The sequence below is a fragment of the Drosophila rhopaloa genome, unplaced genomic scaffold (genome assembly GCF_018152115.1).
Source record: "Drosophila rhopaloa isolate 14029-0021.01 unplaced genomic scaffold, ASM1815211v1 contig_2, whole genome shotgun sequence".
Lineage (NCBI taxonomy): Eukaryota > Metazoa > Arthropoda > Insecta > Diptera > Drosophilidae > Drosophila > Drosophila rhopaloa.
The window spans coordinates 19,019,623-19,041,898 of NW_025335083.1; the positions used below are offsets into that span (position 1 = coordinate 19,019,623).

Here is a 22,276-nt window from a genome sequence, read left to right on the forward strand (position 1 = left end):
GGTTCTTAGAATTTTTGAAAAGAGTTGGACCTATTTTAAAATTGGAACTACACCTTAAAAAGGCTTTCCTATTAAGCCATAAAATCGTACCAGTTGTCAGACTTACTTAATTTTAAAAATTTGTGCTTAGTTTTATTTTCGCTTAAAATTAAATTAAAAAGTTTTTCACTTATCTGACGTTGACTGTGCCATTCACAAACATAACATAAGTTTTCGGCACCAGAGAACAACGCGTAGACTGAAGCTTTCACGTAAAAGCTCTCAGTAAGTGCAGAACCACTCTTGGCAGTTAACAATTGTTATCATTCCGCCGCCAACGCTTGTTGCTTCAATGTGTCTCGGTTCACACGTCGGCTACGTAATTTTTCCTCATGTACTGCTAACACAATCTGTTCGGTCCATTTTGCAGAATTTTTTGGCGCGCATTTGTCTGCATCAATAAATAAAAGAATTTGATGAAAATGCAATTTACAACGCAAATATCGAATTTCTATTTGTGTGCATACAAGGTGTGTGTGAGTGAACCGGAAACGGAAATCAAAAACAAGCATCTGCATCTGTGAAGTGTCAAATAAATCTGTTCATTTTGAATGAAAATCCAAAAAGGTATAAAAATAAATACATAGCTAAGCGTAAACAAAAAGTGGAAATATAATTTCAAATAAATATGAATGAAAGTGTAAACGGACAAACGGAAATTTAATTAATTCGCAAACAGTCCGAATAAGTGCTGTGTATTGGAATATCTATTTCCCTCCCCCCCTACAACTCTTTGGTATTTGTTATTTTTTAGTCCCACAAAACAAAAAATTCGACGAGTGAATGTTTACTGTATAGGGGTTGGGGAAAACAAATATTTAAGAAAGTGTTGAACGTAAACAAAAATTCGAAATGGTTGCGTCCGAAGCTATCAGCTGAAAAGTCAACAATCCCAAAAGATACTGGAGCGAAGACGAGTGAACCGCTAATGGTAAGTCCCAAATAAAATTAGGCAAATTGAATCAGTATCTGGGCTTGAGTCTTCGAAGTTAATGATTAGATAACGCAGAAGCCTACATTGTTTCGGGGGTACACAAGCCATTTGGAATTTCTCAGAACTTCCCTAGTAATTTCCCTTGTTCGGTGCATTATTTTTATCGTTCGTTATTGATGATCGCTTCAATTGCGGCACGCATCGCGCAATTGATATTCCAGTTGACTCCGATCAATCTAGATGGGGCGTTGATTTTTCGATACCCAGGTAATTGCCAAAGCTCACGCCCACTTTTAGAACGCGAAAAATATTTGGGCAATGTACCTATGTACATATATGGCATTTACCCCCATCGATCCATGGGGCGCTGGGGTAATTCAATTTTTATTAGATTGTGCCACGGTTATTTTTCCATTTTCGGCTTCCAATTTTTGTTCTATTCGGCAGCGGCCACTTTAAGTGATAAGCAAAGTGTCGCCATTTTCACACAGCATTTATGATTGTGCGTCGTACATAGCGGTATATATATTCTGTCAGTTTAGTTACTCCACTTATTATTGAACTAAAAATTATCACACTATTTTACCATGCTCACACACATGGCAGGGGTTTCTCTTACCTCTGCTTTTTATTACAGCTTAAAAGCATGTTATTTATTATTGAGAGCATGGTCAACAAATGGGGAAACAACAACACAAGTTCAGAATCAATATATATGTCCTGCACATGATTAAGTAGCCATATTTAATCTACCTCAACACGCGCCGCAATTGATAAATAATGGCAGCTGAGAGACAAAGACCCATCGCAATTTCTGTGGCATTTGTCTCAAACATGGCAATTAATGCGGTTTAATTATTTGAATTCCAATACTTTCTCCCTCCAATTCCTCATTGAAATAATTTAAACAGGGTCTTAAGGAAGGCTTGGGCTTCTGAAGAATTTTTTTAAACTGGTGTCAGTAAAAATTGTTGCCCTTATTTTCATGTAACATTTTTCTAGCAAACTATTACAAAGTCGGTGAAGTTAATATTTTGAAAAGAAAATAAGCTAAAATGTTTACATGTTCAAAAGCAACAAAAAACAAAGGTCTAAAGTTCTGATACACACTAGATTTTTTAATTGATAAACAAAATAATTTGGTTCTTTTACTTAATGATTGAGATTGTTATTTATTTAAGGTAGCTGAATTTGTTTTCTTTAAAATCATTTTAAACAACACAAATTTATATATTTTACTAGGAGCCTTTTAAATGCGGTGATGATAGTGACTGCCGTCAAAGATATTTAAAAATTAATTTATGTAATTTCTAGGATTCTTTTTTCGATAAAACCGTTTTCTATTAAACTCACTTTTAAGTTTTTTCCTTTTTTCAAAGTCCATAAACTAAAGTAAAAATCGAACGTTTTTCAAAACGATTCGGTCCCGATAAATAACAAATTCACACAGATGTTTTCTAGACGTCATAACTTAAATTTTCCCTCTCTGTTTTTGTTGTTGTCACATTTTTTTTTTTCTCTGGTGTATTTTCTGCACTATCTCCCAAAAACACTTAAATGGTTGTATATAATGATGGTCGTAGTAGTATCTCATCAATTATTATACGAGTAGATGTCATCGGACACAGACATTGAAAGCTTTAAAAGGCTGCCCCATTAGGCAAACAATTCCAGGAACATTGAAACTTTTAGTTTAAAAGTTTAAAAAGCGCACAGTTTTTTTTAGCAGTGGCTACTAAATAATTGATTTCTAAAATGCAAGACAACCGTTGCCGACATCGATTAATAATCGCTTTTAAATTTGACAAGGGCTTAAGAGTTAATACCGATTGATTAAACGTTACACAACACAAAGGCTTTCTCTGACTCACTAAGCTGGAAATCCATTGAATGTGTCTTACTTGGTTTACTTATGCAAGCAATATGATGTTTGTATAAATTTAGACCGTTTTTTCTGGAACTACATTTATATATATTTAAAGCGACTGATCGATTTTTTTTAAAGAGCTTTACTAGTAATAAAGCCCAACACTAACCATTGACCACTGCAGAATTGAGAGTCACAATTTAATTGGCACAGGTATATTGCTGATATACTTCAGTAATTATTTGGATTTTCCAAAAATGATTATATGGCCATACATATATCTGGACTCAACCAGTTAAACCATCCACCACACAATCATTTCAAGTGTAAAGTCCATTTTGAGCACTTAAGGTTGTTTCGTTTGTTGGCAGCTTATCATTCAAAGTCTGCACTAAAATAGCCGAAGAAAACCCAAATTTAGCTATTTATTATTTTGTAAGGACGAAAGAAACCAGAATATATTTTAAATAACCATAATTGTTAAATTTATCATTCTCCCATGAGCAATTCTTATTTAGACCTCGGCAACAGAAACATTATTTAGTTTGGGACTGCGGCTGCTAAAAGCTGTGTGCTCGTTTTCCCATCGAAATCGGCAAACCAAAACAAATTGTTCAAGTTGCCGTGAAATGGAAAACAAATTGAACTTATCAATAAATCGAGTGGGCGATAACGATTAGAAAAAAGCCCGTACAATGACGCGACCAAATTCGAATCGAACCCAAAAAACCAAGAGCAGCGAATTTCTACACACATTTCGTATCATATGTGGGCCCCCAGTCTCAGGTAAAAAACAACAGTAGAGATAAGGGCCTAAAGTCGTTGCTCTTGTCAGTAATACATATATATATTTCATTTTGTACTTCTAAAGCATATGGCAAAAGAGTAAATTGAATACTTGATCTTGGTTAACTAGACATTTTAAGTCTCTCTCAGTATAAATAGAAGTCCAGTGATTGGCGAGAAATATTCAATATTATTTACATGAATAAACCAACAAACCCTTCATAATTTTGTCATTGTCCTGGCATATCAAAAAACCAAATTACATAAGAAATGGTAATGCTGACTTCAGCATAACTCGAAAGTTAAGGGGATTTCCAGTTTGTTTGCTGGCCTTAAGTTGGCTGCGCCTGACACTTGTGGAAACTTATCAATTGATTAAAATACAAGGCATTTAATTTATGAGTAACCCTCGTCTTGGTCTGGCCTTCGCCACCTTAGAAGAGCTTAGTGTGTCAGGTGGTTGGACAGAATCGAAGTCGGGGCACCTACCCCACGTTAAAAGGGTGACACGGCCATCAAGAAGCTTTACTTAAGGCGTATAATATGTGAAAATCTGGGTTCTCCGCCTCACCACGTTTCTGATATTGATTGCAATGTTCTTTGGACTTATCACACGGTTTTAAACAAAAACTTTCTGCAACCCTCTCCACTTCTCTTACAAACTCTTATCTGGCCTTTGTTTGCCACCCAAAATTGCTGGAATGCGTCATCTTATTGAGCATGTCAGAAATGTGGGGAACTTGGTTTCCCTAACTGGATAAAAATAAAATGTGTCTGTCATTCTGCCAAAGTGAATATATTTAATGGCTCCCTTTTGAGCCGAGTGAAAAGCCAAAATCAGCTGTAATCGGAAACTGTTGACCAATCAAAGTCCATACTAAATCATCATCATTTTATCAGGGCAGTAAAAAAGAAGCCAGTCATTTGATTCTTATCTATTCAAAATGCAATCGACCAAATTTGATTACAGACATTGTTGTTATGTTCTATACAAAAAATAGAAAATATCCTTTTCAAAAAATAACCGCTAAATTTGGAAATGTAGAATATATTGCTGCTGCTTTGACATAATGCAATAGTCAACAGTTGTTGACTAACAAAACCAAAGTGAATCATTATCATTATCTAGCGCAATAAAATAGTTCTTCCAACCAAGCATTATGATTGTTATCTACACCAAGGATAATCAACTGAAAACATGTTTATCAAAGTGACCCCTATAAAATTTACCACATAAATGGCGGAAAGTCCAAAGAGCTTAAATTTAAACCCAGAAAAACCGATTAAATAACAGAAATTCCTTTTGAACGTTTTTGTTTTGTAGAGAATATTTTTAATAATAATACCCTCGAACGTTTTTGCTATAGTCATTTGTTTACTAATTATTACCTAACGCACAGGAAGCATGCGAGCTTCACTTTATTATTGAAAATAAGATTATTAAAATACAAGGGTCAATGAATTTGTAAATGTCATGCAACCAGAGTTCACATACAAAGCAAATTGTAAGGAAATACCATTGAAATAGCTTGTATGAAATGGCCTTTTAATTAAATTATGATGGTATTAGTAAGTATGTTAATGGTTGATTGCTGCTTTTCTGCAGTTGTGATAATTTACCTCATGAAATTGTTTGTGTTAACTGTGTGTGTGTTTTACAGTGTCACCCCAAAGTGTTTGCCCATCGTGTCTCTATTATACATTAACGGACGTCCTAAAAGCGCGCGTGTTGTTATTTAAACTACGCAAATAGTGTTTAGAGTGCAAATAAATAAACCTAGGTCAGGGAATCCAATGCAGAGCGAAGAACATAACTTCAGCCGAGAGACGACGTCACAACTGAAGCGAATCTTAACCACTTAGTTCCGTTTGCCAACAAGTCGTGAACTTGGGATATAAGTACATATATCCCACATGCGAGCCAAGACATGACGCGATGCCAGTCCGGAAGATTTACGATATTGTTGTTTGCCCGGTATTACGGAGTAACAGCTCCGGGCACCGCCCACCCAGAGAATCAGACAGTCGGCGTGATGAATCCCGTAATCTGAAGCTGCCTCCAGGCCCACAAACTGCGTAATCGTTCACTGTTTCTTAGATGAAATAGTATATGTTTACCCACAGATTTAGATACGAATACGGTATAAATGGAGCTCCGCAGTCTATTTCACAAGTCATTTTTGGACAAGAGTTGCTCTGTTCAGGCTAACTCGATACCCTCAAGGACACGGAGCATGGAAAAAGTAAACCAGTGTTTGAAATTTACACGCAAGACCTTTAAGGCAACCTAGGAAGGACCAGGGACCTCCCCACTGAGGCTCTCCAACTGTGATATCAGAGATTCAAGGATCCAATCTAGAAATAGTTAGGAGCAGTACGCTTAGTTAGTTCATATCAAAGGATTCACCAGAGGATTCACCGTGTGCCAAGATGTTCCTCAACGTATTCCAATCGGGCATCTTTCAGCGACAGTTTCGCCGCCAACTTTGGGTCTCTTTGAGTGGTATGTTAATGAAGATAAGACGGATTTACGGCTCAACTGGCGAGTGGAAAGTTTCGGTTGCTCCGATCCATGTCATGTTGTGAACAAAGAACTGGTCTGGCGTAAATGGGATTCAGGGACAAAAAGTTTGACACAAAGTTGATGGGTGAAAATTAAATTTCACGCGTGCCTATGCAAATGAGCCACTTGAGCTGTTGATTCGCCCTGTTGTTAAATGATGTCATCCGTTGATCTATGTTCTCCACGTAGCCACGCTGATAACCTTCTGCCATGGCATCGCCCTCGGTTGGCTGTCGCCCATGCTGCCCAAGCTCCTGTCCCCCGCGGAGACGCCCCTGTCCTTCTCCATCGACGTGGACGAGGCCTCCTGGCTGGGTGCCGTCATCAGTATTGGCGGAATTACTGGGAACTTCTCGTTTTCCTACCTCATGAACCGCTTCGGCCGCAAAGTGTCCATTTACGCTCTGGCCGTGCCCCACACGGTGAGTTTTACGGGAGTGCAATTCGATCGGGGCATAATGTGTGTTTTTCCTCCTCGATCCGTAGTGCATTTGGTTCCTGTTCTATTTCGCCCAGAGCATCGAGATGTTGTATGTAGCAAGGGTGTGTGCCGGCCTAACTGGCGGCGGCATGTTCGTGGTGCTGCCCATTTTCATTGGTGAAATCGCTGACAACAGGTAAGTGCATATTAAATAATAAATAAAAATCTCTTCGATGGAAGCTACTTTGGCTTACAATTAAAAGTCAGTAAAACTTTTCCATGAAATGCAATTATGGAAAATATTTGTAATTAACTTGTGCATATAACTGAAAAACATTCCTCTGTATATATAATACTATTTTTTAATGGGAAAAAATTAAAACCATTAAAATACATTTTAATTTACTGCATAGTTTTGAGCTATGGTGAAAATTTCTGAAAAGAGAAAAGCACGGAACTTTGTGGAAAATATAACTGTGCAGGCAAAAGAGCACAAAACTTCGTGGAAATGATTTATTACCTTTTCATGGTAAAATTTGCATTTGAAAACAGTTATCCGCCACATTGACTTTCACTGACCGCAAACATTGCAACGTTAATTTCCCACCGACAGCATTCGTGGACGCCTGTGCTCCTTCTTCACCCTCACCATGAACACGGGTATATTGGTGGGCTTTGTGGTGTCCTCGCACATCGCCTACCACGTGATACCCTGTGCTGTGGTGGGTCTGCCCGTCCTGTACGTGATCCTGGCCACCCGGTATCCGGAGCCGCCGCAGCAGTTGATTAGGTGGCAGCGCGTGGAGAAGGCGGAGAAATCACTTCGCTTTTATCGCCGCTGCGATGGTCCCAATGTGTCCAAGGAGGAGGAGCGGGCCTACCAGAAGCAGTTCGACGAGATGCGACTGGCCATCCAGCAGCAGGACAAAGATTCCGACAAGAATAGCCTGTCGTTCTCGGATTTCTGTAAGCCGCTTTGCTATTGCACATTCAATTGATGCGGATACTCAACCCGAATCCTTGCAGTTACCAAGCGCTCGTTAAAAGCCCTGGCCACCGGATTGGTTCTGATGATAGCCAACATTTTCACCGGCACCTTTGCCTTCAACAACTACATGTCCAACATCTTCGATGCGGTGCACACCAAACTGGATCCCAACACGAACACCATTATCATTGGAGCCGTCCAGATTCTTGGCACTCTGGCCAGCATATATTTGGTGGATCGCTATGGTCGCCGCATCCTGTTGATTGTCTCGTGTGCGGGCAGTGGAATTGGCACCTCGGCCTTTGGACTGTACGCTTTCTATGCGGAGGAGCAGAAGGTGGACCTGTCGGCCTTCTCCGCCTGGCTGCCCGTCACCCTGATGGCCTTCATCATCTTCATAGCCAATGTGGGCGTCATTTCGGTGACGATGGTGGTTCTGGTGGAGATCCTGCCGCACAAGATCCGGTCGGTGGGCACCAGCTTCTGTCTGGGGTGCCTCAGCTTCTTCGCCTTCACCTCGCTGAAGACCTTCCCGCTGATGATGTTTCACCTGGGTTTGGCGGCCACCATGTGGTTCTGTGGCGTCGTCAGCGTCATTTGCCTCTTCTATGTGGTGGTCTGTCTGGAGGAGACCAAGGGTCGCTCCATGTATGACTAATCTGCATTCCTAGAGAATAAAGTTCAGATATGTAGTAAGCAGTAACCAAGTTCTCCAGTGTTTTCTTTCCCGGGTGGGGGCGTTAAACCAAAACAAAGCACTTGTGGCCCGAGCTGGAAACAGCAGTCATGGGAGGAGCCCCCAATAAAAAACAGAAGCGGAGCAGACAGCGCTTGATTTATGACCCAACTACTGGCTTCTGGGTCAACACACCTGCCATCAGCTAATGTCGTGCAGGCAATTAGCTTTGTTGGCATTCTTTTTTTTTTATTAATAATCCCACACCGTAATCCCCACAAGCTACGGATGTGTAAGACAGAAAAAATCCACATTTTACGGGGACAGGAGAGAACTACAAATGGAAAAGTGGTCTGCAAAAAAGATTTTGTTTGTGGAGGTTGTTGGCTTACCAGATAATTATAAAAAAGAATCACCCTCACAGAAGAAGATTTTCTGCGCAATTTTAATTGCTTTTAGATCCAACAGATCCAGTTGGGGATTTTAGACCACTTTTTTTGTAACATGCAATTTATATATAATACATTTAAGTAAAACATATTCTTTTTGAAAATTATCAGTTCTTAAATATTTCTCTAAATCTAATCAGCAAAAGTGTACAACACCACAATCTTAAATTATTTTGTCTTAGACGTAAGACTGCATTTTGTAAATTCAAGGGTTCTTGGAATAGGTCGTTGATTATATTATAGATTTCAGGCACTAATAAAGAGCAAGTTGCTAAATCACCACGATTACAATTGCGATACCGATAAGATCATGAATAGGCATTGACTTGTACTTTGCATTATTTATAATTTGCGAACTGTGCAGAGTAAAATATTTTGCAGGGACTTAATCATTTGTTATATTATTTATTAATATTTAAGAAACTTTATTAAATGTAAGGACATCTGCAACAAGAGGGTGTGGACCAAATAAAACCAATTAGACAGTTCCTCTTGACCATAGATAATGGCTTGTAAATCAAGTACACGTGGAACTCAGCGATAAGAATGAGAGAATGTGACACTTGCACGGTTAATGTGCAATCATCTGAAAATGTGTCGCTTTGTTTTCGTTGTTTGGTAAACAACTGATTCTAAGTGGAGTCAACTACTTTTGGTACTACCCTTCCTTTAAGAGCTTCTTACATTTAACTGATTTTGCTGAAAGCCTTGACTTTTAAGATCAACAAAGTGCAGTTTCTTACACAAATATTATGCTCGCATTTTCTAACTAACTTGGCTATGAGTTGTGAGTCAAAATACGCGAAAACATGCTTCACGAATTTTCGCCGGTCTAAAGAGCGGTTAACAATTTAAATTTATTTGTTGTGCACCACATCCCCACCTGCCTGTATACTCCATTTATGTTTGCAGTAGTATCAAGTGTCTTCATTTGAGTGCGCATTTCAGAGTATACAGTGAAAAGGGGTGAACGCAAATGGCATGTGCCTCTACATTTTTCCCTTTGTAACTTTGCTTTCAATTTATATATTTCTATCGACAATTTATATTATTGAAATGTCTTTCAGTTGCAGAAACGCTGATCATACGTTCTTGTTTGCATTTGTTTTAAAGAAACTTACATCAATTAATATCTCGCATCTAAATAGAATTTCTGTCCTTTTGCAGTAAACGCTGACAATTATGTTGAGACTCTCCCATCAGAATGCATCACTGGAACACCATTCGACATAGGATAGTGGTGCTTTTCCTGCTGGTGGGGGCATCTAATGCCGTGGGCTTTGATTCTGGGGAAAACACCACAATGGTATCACTGGACCCGGGTAGTATGCAAATGGAAGTGCATCGGTACGTTACCGGTTTGCCCAGCTTAAAGGCATCGGATTCCATTACTAGGACTCGTTTAAACGTGAGTACAGTACAATAATTCCTTTCTTTTAGACCATTTGGACGGAATTGAAAGTCAAAAAGTATATGAATATGAAGCATAAATCAGCATTACATCTTTAAAGTTATTATTCAATGTTTATGTTTGAAAACTTGTCCTTTACCCTACTGTTCTTTCGAGTATCGTTACAACAGAGTTATCTTTTTGATTTTTTTAATTTGATTTGTTTTTTGCAGCCCACTCCAGATGGCGAAATCACAGAGCTCAGCACTAACGTAACTCTATACATGGAAAAAATCCCACGCCTACAGGTGCGATGGCAGGACAACCTGCCGGAAGGTGAGCAATGTTTTTTTTTAATAAATATAATATTTTTTCAGATGTCATTTTCAACTTTAAAAAAATCATGCTATTGAGAGAAGAGAATTATTTTGTTATTAAATAAAAATATGTGGATCTTACAATTCAATTTAAATGAATATTTTCATATTATAACATGATTTTTATCATACCGGGTCTGGTTATCCCGCGCTTGCAGGCACATCCTACAATGTCCTCGTTAGCGCCATGAATAATACAAGGTGTCCGGATGCGCCGTGCAGCGAGTACGGCATTAAGCAGAAGAAGGTCAGTCCAGAGCCGCACCTCGTCTTACTGCCAGTTAATCCCAGCCTGAACGTGGAGTCGGTGGACTGCAACTACATGTTTGGGTGCCAGTACCAGGTCATTGTGGAGACCTCCAACGCGATGGTAAGACGCTCCGCCCGCGTCTTTATTCCACGTGAGTTCACAAAGGATTGAAAGCTCGGCTTACCAATAATCGCAAGGAGTTCTCAACATGTTACATAATTGTAAATAACATTAGTAAATAACATTGACAGCAATTGTTTATTTTTAACAGAATTATTAATATTACCTATTTATTTTACATCTAAATAACTTATCTTTTGCGGTTTTTGGTAAATCTTCAAGGCACTCCAAAAATAACCAGCTTTTAATTGATTTATAAATGTTATGTAATCCCAAAAGAGTGCCTGGAGGGCAAGTGCTCCTGCCAATTGGCGCCCACGCCGCCAAAGGTCCTGGCCGTGGCCAAAATGCTTAGTAACGACACCATCAGCATCAACTTCTCGATCCTCGCCAGTGAGCAATTTCGCAAGGAACAGGACTCTCATTTGCACGAGACGTTGAGGAAATACAAAATGCAATTGAAGTGAGTACTTGCAGTGAAAATCATAGATTAGACAAGCCCTAATTCTAACAAGAAATTATATTACAACCACCAACATTGCTAATGACAATATAATTGCAAACCATTTCTCATTAAAAAAATACCACATTCAGTGCGGATACGTAATTATTTCTTTCATCTTTATTTTAAATTATAAATTATTTATTAATCGACAAAGTAAAAACTGCACTTTCTTTTCGTTTGAAAATATCGAGGACATACAGGGGGTGGTCAAAAGTATTTGCACATTTCTTATGAGTAAGTACGTGTAATTTGTGCAAATACTTTTGACCACCCCTGTATATACATATGTACATACAAATGCAACTGCTATTAATGATATGATTATGATTGACGAATTAGCACTACAAAAGGCAATAAAGCCCAATAATGTAGGCAATAATAATAGCATTTTAAACAAATGTGGTATGGTGTTTATTTTATGGAAATTGATTTAAACTCCATTATAAACATTCCAATTGCAGAATCAATGAGGAGACTAACCCCTCGCTTCCCTGGGGCGGGGTATTGAAGCATCTGCTGACCCGCGTCCACGAACTCAGCGAGCTGAACTTCAGGCCAACTCCCAAGGGATTTGAGGGCAATATGAAGCTCAAGCTGGGAACGCAGCTCAAGGAGAAGGCCTCCCTCAGCCTTCAGGCCGTCATCATCGATCCTTCCGGCTGCGAAGGGCCTCGCAGTGTCATCAAGGTGCCAGGTGAGTAAGTTCCATGTTACAAGGTAATGTTAATCAATTTTCCAATTTTTAATTCGTAAAGTGCCTGCCAATCCCGTTCTGCTAACAGAAGGTGACAGTGTGGTAAGCTGGGATAAAGATTTATTTAAGGCTCTCGTCTTATTATTATTGTTATATTGTTAATCGTTTTCTGTGTAGAGCAATTCCATAATTGTCATGAGCGGCATGCTAATTGCCATTATCCTGGCTGGTCTGATTATGCTGCTCTTGCGGCGCCGAAGGGCCAAAACAACTGCCAAGCTGCGAAAACAGGAGCAGAGTTACATCCAGACCTTCGCCGCCTCGGCCATCGAGTGAGTTGTAATAGCCATGACACTAGCAAGTTGCTAATCCTGGGTGTCCTTATTTCTTTCAGGATGGAGGACAATGTAAACTATGTGGACAAGTATGTGGAGGTTAGTCATTTGCGTAAGCCTTGATGGCAAGATGTAAAATTGAACAAAGCCCTAATATAAAATCCACTCAACTATTAAGCTTTTTGGTATTATTTTCCTGTTGTTGATAGCTTTCCCATTTAAGTCTTTTGAATTTTGTATGCAAATCACTGAGTCTGTATCATAAATATTTCCTCAGAAATCGCAGGTCCTGGGACTGGCAGACATATTCGAGGTTCCCCACTCGGCCATCCGCATTGGGCGAATGTTGGGCGAGGGAGCCTTTGGTCAAGTGCACGAGGCCACCGCCATTAACTTGCGCCGGATGAGGGGCACCACTATTGTGGCAGTGAAGCAACTAAAACGTGAGTACACTATTTAAATTAGAAGAGAGCAAGAGACGAACTTTTCTCGACAGCCAATCCTAAGGCGGATGAGGTGGCCGAGTTTCTGGCCGAGATTGAGATGCTCAAGGGTGTGGGCACCCACAACAATGTCGTCTGTTTCCTGGGCTGCTGCACCATCAAGGCACCATACCTGATGATCATGGAATACGTGGGCAAAGGAAACTTGGTAATTACAAGCCTCTTTCGTTTTAATAATTTTGGTAAATGGTAAACAAATGTTAATTTCTCTGTAGCTTACCTATTTGAGAGCTGTGCGACAGGAGGCTGGCAAAATAAAGCAGCGGGATGCCAACTATACGACCTGTAGACCAATTTCACCCAGGGCCAATGGCTCTTCATCGCCGAAAGGACAAAGCGTGAACTACATCGAGTTGAAGGCATCTAGCCAGACCATTGAATTGCCATCGGAAAACTCTAACGCAACTACCTGTTGTCCCCGGCAACCTCCTTCATCGTTAGCAGAAAGTATGCAGTTTGAAATGTTCAGTTAGAAAAGAGTTGGCAATTGTTTCCTTATTTATAGCCACTTACACCATTGTGGAGGATGATGAAAACTTTGATTACATACTGGACAACAAAGAGCTGCATAATTTCGCCTTGCAAATTGCAAATGGAATGCGTTTTCTTGAAGAGCAGGAGATAACTCACCGGTATGTGTAATTAAAGAACACTTTTGATTTTAAAAGGGTTTAATTAATTTTCCTTATTCAAAGCGACCTGGCTGCTCGCAATGTATTGATTGATAGCAATAAGACCCTGAAAATTTCTGATTTCGGACTCTCAAGGCATGGAATTTATACGAATACAAGGACGCGAAAGGTGAGTGCAGTAGGTCAAGCAGAATCAATGATTTCTTTTAAGGTTTTTCTGTTACCTTGGATAGCAAAGGAAAGACATTTCTAAAGAAAAATACATATGTCATGCAAATAGAATATATAAATAGTTACAATATTGTATCTTATTAAATACGGTGTACGGTGTTTTTAAGTGGTGTACTATTTATACCATTATCATACTTAAATACAAATCAAATTACAAGGTTAAATAACTTTGATTATTAGATTATTATCAATTAAAAAGACTAAGCTATGACTGTTTGCATAAAAGTTTTCTTAAAATTATAGTTAATTCAATAAATAAAATAAATTTTAATGGAAGTACTGCTTCCGAACTTGTCATAAATCGGATTAATGCAAAATTACAATTACTATTTTTGGATGTCTTTCTACATAGCTCCCTCTTCGATGGCTGTCCATCGAGGCCATTCGCGACAACGTCTACTCCAGCAAGAGCGATATCTGGGCGTACGGAGTGGTGCTATGGGAGATTGGCACCCTGGGCGCCTCGCCATATCCAACGATCAGCAACAGCGAGCTGATCCCATTCCTGATGGCGGGAAATCGACTGGAGAGGCCAGAGATCTGCACTCCGCAGGTGTACACCATCATGCTGCAGTGCTGGCTGGAGGAGCCCGAGGAGCGACCCACATTCGACGCCCTGTACAGGGTACTCAGTCCAAAGACTACCTACGTGGACATCAGCTGTCTGAGTGATGATTACGTCTTTCCGCCTATTAATGAGAATAGGGAATAAACTAAACTTCTACTTCCAGAGATAATTGTTACCAGTGTAATGTAGTTTAAAATCGATATTTGTTTTAGATGTTCTTATTCGATAATTGTTATAAGTGTATTTTAGTATTCGACTTTCCTTACTGTACAAATATCTCCGTCTGTGTGAGCATAATGCAGAGTTCAAAATGTGCCGGAACAAAATTTTGAAATAAGTGCAACTTTAGTGTGTGGTTAGTCAGTAAATATTAGAGTGTCGGCTTAGTTTCGTAGAAACTTACATCCCTACGATTATATCCGTTAGTTTTTCGCTTTTTAAGATCTGTGTGTTAAGGTAATTAAGATCATTAAACAGGCCTCAAAGTCTGCTGTATACGAACGTAATTTTGATGTGCTGTGAGTTTAAAACAATGGAAATAGATTGAAATTAACTGTATTTCATATTATTTTGTTAGTCTTTACTTTGCGTTCATGCGTTACATCAAAGTATTAATAAAATACAAAAAATAAAACTTTCCGCCTCTTTTTTAATGTCGTACGCCATATACGTCATTCCAGGCCTCAAACTGTTTGCAATCCTCCGCAGAAACACTTTTGGATATGACCCTTAAAGCTTGCTCAAAATCTTCCATAGTAACCGCTGGCAACTAAAAATGGAATGTGACAATGATAAAAACGGCGAGCTTTTATGAAACTTCTACGCAAAACGTCCTCAGACTCTCAGCAATGTTTACCTGGTGCGTTTCAATAGTTTCCATTTGATCGGGTGTCAGCGCCCGAAGGGGTGCCATCGATGCATAGCGGCACAGGGAATCCACATCAGCCCCCGAATAGCCATCGGTTAGCTCTGACAGCTGCTTTATTTCAAAACCGCTGAGACTATGTTTCACCTGTCGAATTATCTTTTCAATGATTTTCTGACGGGCTTCTGTTGTTGGAAGTGGGACGTATAATCGGCGTACAAATCTCCTACGCACCGCCTCGTCCAACTCCTGCGGTCGGTTTGTGGCTCCGATTACCAGCACTCGAATTTCCTCATTACTAGCAGCGCCATCCAAATGGATTAAAAACTCGTTTTTCAGGCGCAGAGTACTCTCGTTTTCGTTTCCCGAACGCTTTGACAACAGGGAGTCAACCTCGTCGATGAAAATAATCTAAAAATAAAAGAGAATGCAAGTGCAGAGTATTAGCATAATGGAAAACATGTTAAACTTATACATTGCTTCTTAGTTTGAGAAGCCTTAGCATTATCTGAAGGATGGACTGGAATGTTTAACATACAGCTGGCTGATGTGCAGCGGCCACGGCAAACAATGTCCTAACCAGCTTTTCCGCTTCGCCAACCCACTTGGAGGTCAGGCTAGAGGGATTGATGCTGAAAAACTTTGCCCTGGCCTGGGATGCAATGCTCTTGGCAATAAGTGTCTTGCCGGTGCCGGGTGGGCCGAATAGAAGAACGCCTCGAGGTGGACATCGCACTCCAGTGAACAAGTCTGGGCGACGTAGGGGCATAATAATAGCTTCCAGGAATGTGGACTTGGCAGATTCCAGACCAGCAATATCTTCCCAGGCTAAAGTACCAATAAATGTATGTTTGAATTAAAATTATGAATCGATTTAAACAAGGCATCACAGAACTTACCAACCGGTTTAAAATCGTGCATGCTCTCGCCGAGAATTTGATCTACCATCTTGGAATCTAAGTGGGCCAGGGTGGGCGAAACGTTGAGGGAGCTAAAAAAATTTAATAGAATATGTAGTTGGCTTCCTCTGCGAAATGTGGAACTTGTATACTTACGAGCTGCTCGAGTTCTCACTCTGTCGCAAAGGCGATACGAAATTCGAACTAACTGTACGTTTTCCTCCAAGCGTTTTTTTTCTAAAGTTCATCATCTCGGATGGGGATTCACTGGTTGCGCTCCTTTCGTTTGCTCCTTGTTGCTTATTTTTCTGTAAAGTTAAAGGGGAATTAATATGGCTTTTTTATGCGACGGAACTTGCGTTTGCAAACCTTTAAGTCGTCTAAAATGAGTTGCTCCCGGGCTGTGCGAAAACCAAAGCCGTTTTGGGATGAGTTCGGTTGTAAGCTCTGATGATTATTGTGCCCATTTTCTGACTTGGAGCTTGGTTCCGGGAAATTTGGCTTGGATAATGGCTCTGGGACCGGGCTGGATTTGACCGAATTTTTGGTCATGTGAAGATTGGAATTTTTTTTTTTCAAGCAATTATGTTGCAAATCACTGGATGTCACGTCTGCACTTCGACAGCTCTCGTAGGAGCTCCTGCAGGATGGTTCAAAGGCAGTATCCTGGGGCACATCGAAAATGTAATCCGCGCAAATAATGTTCGAAGAAGACCTGCGACTCGTCCTTATTTTTTGCTGGCATCGATTCACGCGTGCTGCCATTGTTTTTTTCGTACTTTCATCCTTCTGCAGTTTGTCTTGGTGCTCATTAAGCAGAGCATAGTATTTTGAGTCGCTAAGGATTCTAAATATAAAAAAAAAACGTGAATCCTTTGTGATTTAAAATTTAATGCAAATTAACCTGGTTTGTTGGCACAGCAAAAGCGTTTGAAGGCGCCAAGCATTCTGCTTTTGGCTAGGTGAGGCTTCCTTTGATTTGAAAGTGTCTTCACAGGCGGCGAATTGTTTGGTCCAAATCTCATCGGTCATGTTATGGTCAAATTCAAAACAAATTAATTACCTGTAACTAAAGTAAGACAAAAACTCGCGGCCAAAGAAAATCAGCTGTCAATTGAGTTTCGTAGCAGTCGGTATCTTCACATTGACGATCTCTACTATCGTTATCGATTTCCTGTTAACCCTTATGAGGGTTTGTGAGGGCTTAATATTTTTTTACTTCATTTTGTTATTACTGATAGACTTTTATTTTATGCTTTCCTTGCCGTTAATGTTTGATGGAAATAACACTGAATATAAGCGGAGAATATCAATAAGCATTTTAATTACATTAAAGCCAACCATGGGTAGGTAATCAACCAAAATGGACCAAAATGTGTATGGAAATTCTGTTATTGTATTAAAATGATGCAAATGACTTTGAATTACCAAATGAGTTGACTACCGTTGTTTTGGTTTCAGCGTGCGCAATTAAGTTGTTTTTATTTTAGTTTTTTATTGTACTGTTTAATTGGCTTTCAAGCATAATGTCATTAAAAATTGCGGTTAACATTATTATGACTTGTTTTGCGCTTTATTTGTCAACGTAAAATAAATGCATTTTGTAAGGTAACATTTGAATTATTAGTAATTATTAATGATTTGTTTCAATATATTTTTAAAACGAATTTGCTAAACAAATTAAATATCATCCAGAGACTTTTAGATGCTTTGGGTGGCGTAGCAGTCAAGTTTGGCACAGCAGTGATCCCAGTTATCGCTATCGATAGGTTTCAAGCCAGTTTCATATCGAGTTTAAAATTATTGCTTTAAAACTGTATACTTGTTTTAATTAAACTCATTAAGAGACACTAATTTAATACTTTCTTTATTGAGCACCGCTTTTTGTTTGATGGCCCTAAAGCTTTTGAGCATTTCGATAAAAAGTTTTTCTCCCAATTAATGGTCAATTGCTATTAATTGATTCGTTTGGACCTGATTAAATCACATTCCATTCGCTTGGGTTGTGAGCCACCCTGGTATTTCACTATACACACAAATAGTAGCCAAGGCAGACGTTCCCAGATCTTATCACCAAATCGGTCTGTATGCTCACGTTGGGCAAATATATACCTGCATATTGCTCATCCCGCCCATCTTAAACTGCCAACTATACGAAAACACGTCCGGACACATTCACCGGCCGTGAGTGGCCTGTGGATAGGAGTTCAACTCGGTGGCGCATAGTAGGCTCCTTATCTCCGGCGAGGCCGAGATAACGGCCCCGATCCCACGGCCATAAATACCCAGCAGCATCCATTAACTGATTCTCAGTTCAGCAGTCGGTGCAATAAGTTGCAGGTGTTTTCCCAGGGCTCTTCGCAAAAGGAAACCTTCCCCTGCGATTTGGAATAGGGAGCTTCTTCCATCAGACCACATCAGTATGTGCCTGCCAAAGCAAGTGGGTGGCCTGGCCATCCAGAGTGTTGCCACGGCTCTAGGTGAGCTTTTCAAGTTATTTACTCCATTTCCTACAAACTTTAATCAAATCATCTAATATAGAAATACAAATTTTTCTGAGAAATCATTTTATAAAACCATTTGACTAAACTTTTTCTTATGTTACGTTATAAAATTCAAATACAGATAGAAAATATAATCCAATCACGCAATTCCGTTGCAAATTATTTCAGTGAAAAAAAAAATATAGTTCTAGTAGTTATGACTGTACATTATATGATGTTTAATGGAATATTTTAAGATATATTTTTTTTATCGAATATACTCATTCGCAGGCAATGTTCTGTGTTTCAACTTTGGCCTAATGTTTGGCATTACTCCGGCGCACATGGCTCTTTATGAGTCCGAGCGGGATACCCCTTTAAACGAGGCCACCGATCCCGCGGGAACTGCCTGGCTGACGGGATACCTCTTCCTCAGCGCCGCCATGGGAGCCTTGTGCTCTGGAGTCCTGGCCTTAAGGATTGGGCCCAAGTCCGTGCTAATCTGCTCCGGACTGCTTCAAATTGTGAGTTAAAAAACGTAGCCTTAAATGCCTTTTGTTTGGTATTTAGCTGAAAGCTATGATGAGGATTCAGGAATGATGAAAACGAACAGAATTAGTAATTGTTTACTTTTTAAAGTTGTTTTTCCTATATTTCAATGTGCTCTGCAGTTCTTAAGCTAACAAAGTTTTTGGAAAGGGAAAAACAGAAGGAAAGAAAATTTAGAGAATTGTATATTTTGTTAAGGGGGATTCCTTTTTTGCCCAAAAAAATTACACTTTTCCAAACTTGTTTGTTAGTACAAGCAATTTTGATTTTGATATCTATAAATACAAATTTAAAGTATTTTTTAAGAATTTAATTTAAGAATTATTTGCGAGCATAAACAGATAACCACTACCTTTCCAGTCCGGTTGGGCCTGCATCCATTTTGGCTTCGACATAGTCCACATCTACGCCTCCCGAATGTTTGTGGGCGTGGCATCTGGCGCCGCCTTTGTGGTCCTGCCAATTTTTATCAACGAAATTGCCGAATCTCGAGAGAAAGCCGCACTGCTGACCTTTACCATCGAACTGTGGCGCACGCTGGGCATCCTGATAGGATTCGTCCTGGGCTTTTACATGCCCTACGATCTGGTCAACATCGTGGGCTGTGCGGTATCCTTTGTGTTCACGATGACTTTCCCCTTCGTGCAGGAGAGTCCGCACTACTATCTGCGCAGGAATAATGTGGCTAGCTTGGAGAAGTCCCTGCGCTGGTATCGAGGCATCCGGGACATCGACGATCGCGAGAAACCGGAGTACATCAGTGAACTGGCCGAGTTTCAGGCGGAGCTGAGGAGCAAGGACAAGAATGTGGGCTCCACGCCCATGTCGCACGGATATATCATCCGGCTGACTTTCGTCAGCTTTCTGCTGACCGTGTGCGCCAAGCTGAGTGGCGTTTTTGTGGAGCTGAACTACGCTGCAGATTTCCTCGGCCGCACCGGCTACTCCCCGGAAACCAATTATATAATCTTGGCCAGCGCCCAGTGCGTCGGAGCGCTCTTCGCCCGCCTCCTGGGTCCCCGTCTGCCACGCAAAGTAAGTGTGCATTTAATTAATTAATATAAGGGAATTTTTAGAGAATTAAACCACAATCATTTAGAAGTATGCCGCTTTAAAATCATATGTCTGCAAGAAAAGTTATGGGCTTAGAAGTGCAGTTTATTGACATTTTTTTTTCAAAGCCATTTTTCGAAAATTTGGAAATGACGAAAAACCGACCCAAAATTACAAATCAAGCTGAGTATACAGCTTTTTAGAGAATAAAACCACAATTATTTAGAAGTATGCCACTTAGAAATCGGATGTCTGTAAGAAAAGTTATGGGCTAAGAAGTGCAGTTTTTGGACACTTTTCTGCAAAACCATTTTTCGGAAATTCAGCATAAAGAAAATGACGAAAAACCGACCCAAAATTACAAATCAAGCTGAGTAAACAGTTTTTTAGAGCATTAAACCACAATCATTTAGAAGTATGACACTTTCAAATGGGATATGTGCAAGAAAAGTTATGGGATTCGAAGTGCAGTTTCTTGTCCCTTTTTTGCAAAGCCATTTTTCGAAAAATAGAAAAGGGGTTAGCGTTATGAAAATGAAATGAAAAATCGGCCCAAAATTACAAAGCAAACTGAAAATACTGTTTTTTAAAGAATTAAACCACAATCATTTAGAAGTATGCCACTTTAAAATGTCTGCAAGAAAAGTTAAACCCTTAAAAGTGCAGGTTTTAAGTCAATTTTCTGAAATTTTTCGAAAATGTAAAGGGATAACATCATGTTGCCATTTTAATAACGAAACGCAGATTACAACTAACATAAATTAGTCCCTAATCCTTTATTTCCTGTTTTAAATATTGTTTGCAGCTCCTGCTCTGCCTTTCGTCACTCTTCGCAGCTGCTGCGGTCATGGCATTGGCATTATTCAAGGTATACGGCCACCTTTGGCAGCTGGGCGGTTGGGCGGATCGCTATTTGCCCATTGTCCTGCTGGCCCTTCAGCTGGCCTTTGTTAGCTTTGGTCTTTATCCGCTGGCTGCTGTTGTCAGCAGCGAGGTTTTGCCCACAAAGGTAAGTTATTTCCTTTCTGGGGAAAATTTATTTAGACCTGCGTTTATTATTCCTGGCGGTCTGGTTTAAATTTAGTTGCAATTTAATATATTTTTTTATTATTTTTATTTTGTTTAATTTTTGTTTAGTTTTAATTTAAATATTTGGGTGTTCACCAAATACAGAATACCTCTACCTTTTGACCTTACCTAGTTTTTTTTTTTTTTACATTAGATTTATTATATACATATTTTTCAATTTTTATTGCCCTTTGATTTTAATAATTTAAAGTTTCTAAATTGTGTTCCTTCAATGAAATTATGCTCCCTTGGTAATTTATACACGCCTCCTTAAATCAATTGTTCAAACAAGCAGACAATTTGCCCATTATTAATTACGTAACTATAATGTTAGCATTGAGCTCAAATGACCCATTAATTAAGAGCGAGGCATTAAACAGGATATTATATTAATGATCACTTTACCACTTAATCGTATATTTAATGACCTTTAATCGCTTGGCAGCTCCACGATTTGCTGTACTCACTGGCATCTGCCGTTTCCTGGCTACTGCTCTTCGGCATGATTGAGGTGGGTGTTAATACTTAATACTTGAAGCCCTCAGATTTATAAATTTAATATGTGTGTGCTACTTGCAGGCATTTAATGCGGTCAAAGCCTCAATCGCCCCCGGCTTGGTGCTATATTTGTGGGTCTTTGCCGGCGCTTCCATATTCGTGGGACTTATTTCCATTCCACTCCTGCCGGAGACCCGCAATCGACGTCCTTCGGCGGTGCAACGTGAGCTGGGATATGTGGACGATGGCGGAGTGGCCAAAGGATCGGCGGCGACCAACGGACACATTTCCACACACATCTGAGATGCTCGAGTATTAACTCACTGTTAGTTTTACTTATGATATTAAAAACGAATTTAGTTTTAAAGTTCTCACAAATGAATACAAAAAGTGGTAAATGTACGATATAAAACACTGATATACAAAAAAACAAAAGAGCCGATCATTTTTTTGGGTATAGTTGAGGCTGAACAATCAAGAAATAGTTAATTACTCAAACGGCTGGTAACACCATGTGTTGGTTGAGGGCTTTA

General features: G+C 39.6%; 4 protein-coding genes across 6 annotated transcripts; 3 read left to right on the top strand and 1 right to left on the bottom strand.

Moving 5' to 3' along the window:
* The first annotated feature begins 318 nt into the window (after positions 1-318).
* Positions 319-14,481, top strand: LOC108040980 (fibroblast growth factor receptor 3). The gene is made up of 15 exons (XM_017118723.2): positions 319-970; positions 9,891-10,131; positions 10,347-10,449; positions 10,649-10,891; positions 11,140-11,323; positions 11,827-12,059; positions 12,121-12,161; positions 12,237-12,391; positions 12,454-12,493; positions 12,672-12,837; positions 12,891-13,045; positions 13,113-13,344; positions 13,403-13,529; positions 13,593-13,698; positions 14,113-14,481. Exons 2-15 carry the CDS (start codon positions 9,928-9,930, stop codon positions 14,470-14,472), a joined length of 2,349 nt encoding a protein of 782 aa, XP_016974212.1. The 5' UTR covers positions 319-970; positions 9,891-9,927; the 3' UTR covers positions 14,473-14,481.
* LOC108040983 (facilitated trehalose transporter Tret1) lies at positions 5,801-8,305 on the top strand. The gene is made up of 5 exons (XM_017118725.2): positions 5,801-6,129; positions 6,379-6,611; positions 6,676-6,806; positions 7,224-7,576; positions 7,637-8,305. Exons 1-5 carry the CDS (start codon positions 6,057-6,059, stop codon positions 8,254-8,256), a joined length of 1,410 nt encoding a protein of 469 aa, XP_016974214.1. The 5' UTR covers positions 5,801-6,056; the 3' UTR covers positions 8,257-8,305.
* A 285-nt stretch (positions 14,482-14,766) lies between the features above and the next one.
* Positions 14,767-17,226, bottom strand: LOC108040981 (fidgetin-like protein 1). 3 transcript variants are annotated; one of them, XR_006417615.1, is made up of 8 exons: positions 16,997-17,188; positions 16,462-16,939; positions 16,249-16,400; positions 16,093-16,184; positions 15,732-16,021; positions 15,185-15,604; positions 14,913-15,097; positions 14,767-14,844 (listed from the first exon to the last, which is right to left on the bottom strand). XR_006417615.1 is itself a non-coding variant. In XM_044459795.1 (7 exons), exons 2-7 carry the CDS (start codon positions 16,855-16,857, stop codon positions 14,978-14,980), a joined length of 1,470 nt encoding a protein of 489 aa, XP_044315730.1. In that variant the 5' UTR covers positions 16,858-16,939; positions 17,156-17,226; the 3' UTR covers positions 14,868-14,977. The 3 variants fall into 3 exon arrangements, 2 of the variants coding, with proteins under 2 accessions (XP_044315730.1, XP_016974213.2); XM_044459795.1 differs by lacking the exon at positions 14,767-14,844 and having other exon boundaries at positions 14,868-15,097; positions 17,156-17,226; XM_017118724.2 differs by lacking the exon at positions 14,767-14,844 and having other exon boundaries at positions 14,868-15,097.
* A 929-nt stretch (positions 17,227-18,155) lies between these two features.
* Positions 18,156-22,173, top strand: LOC108040984 (facilitated trehalose transporter Tret1). Its single transcript, XM_017118726.1, has 6 exons — positions 18,156-18,572; positions 18,867-19,099; positions 19,485-20,159; positions 20,983-21,186; positions 21,691-21,756; positions 21,825-22,173. Exons 1-6 carry the CDS (start codon positions 18,515-18,517, stop codon positions 22,044-22,046), a joined length of 1,458 nt encoding a protein of 485 aa, XP_016974215.1. The 5' UTR covers positions 18,156-18,514; the 3' UTR covers positions 22,047-22,173.
* Positions 22,174-22,276: the final 103 nt, after the last annotated feature.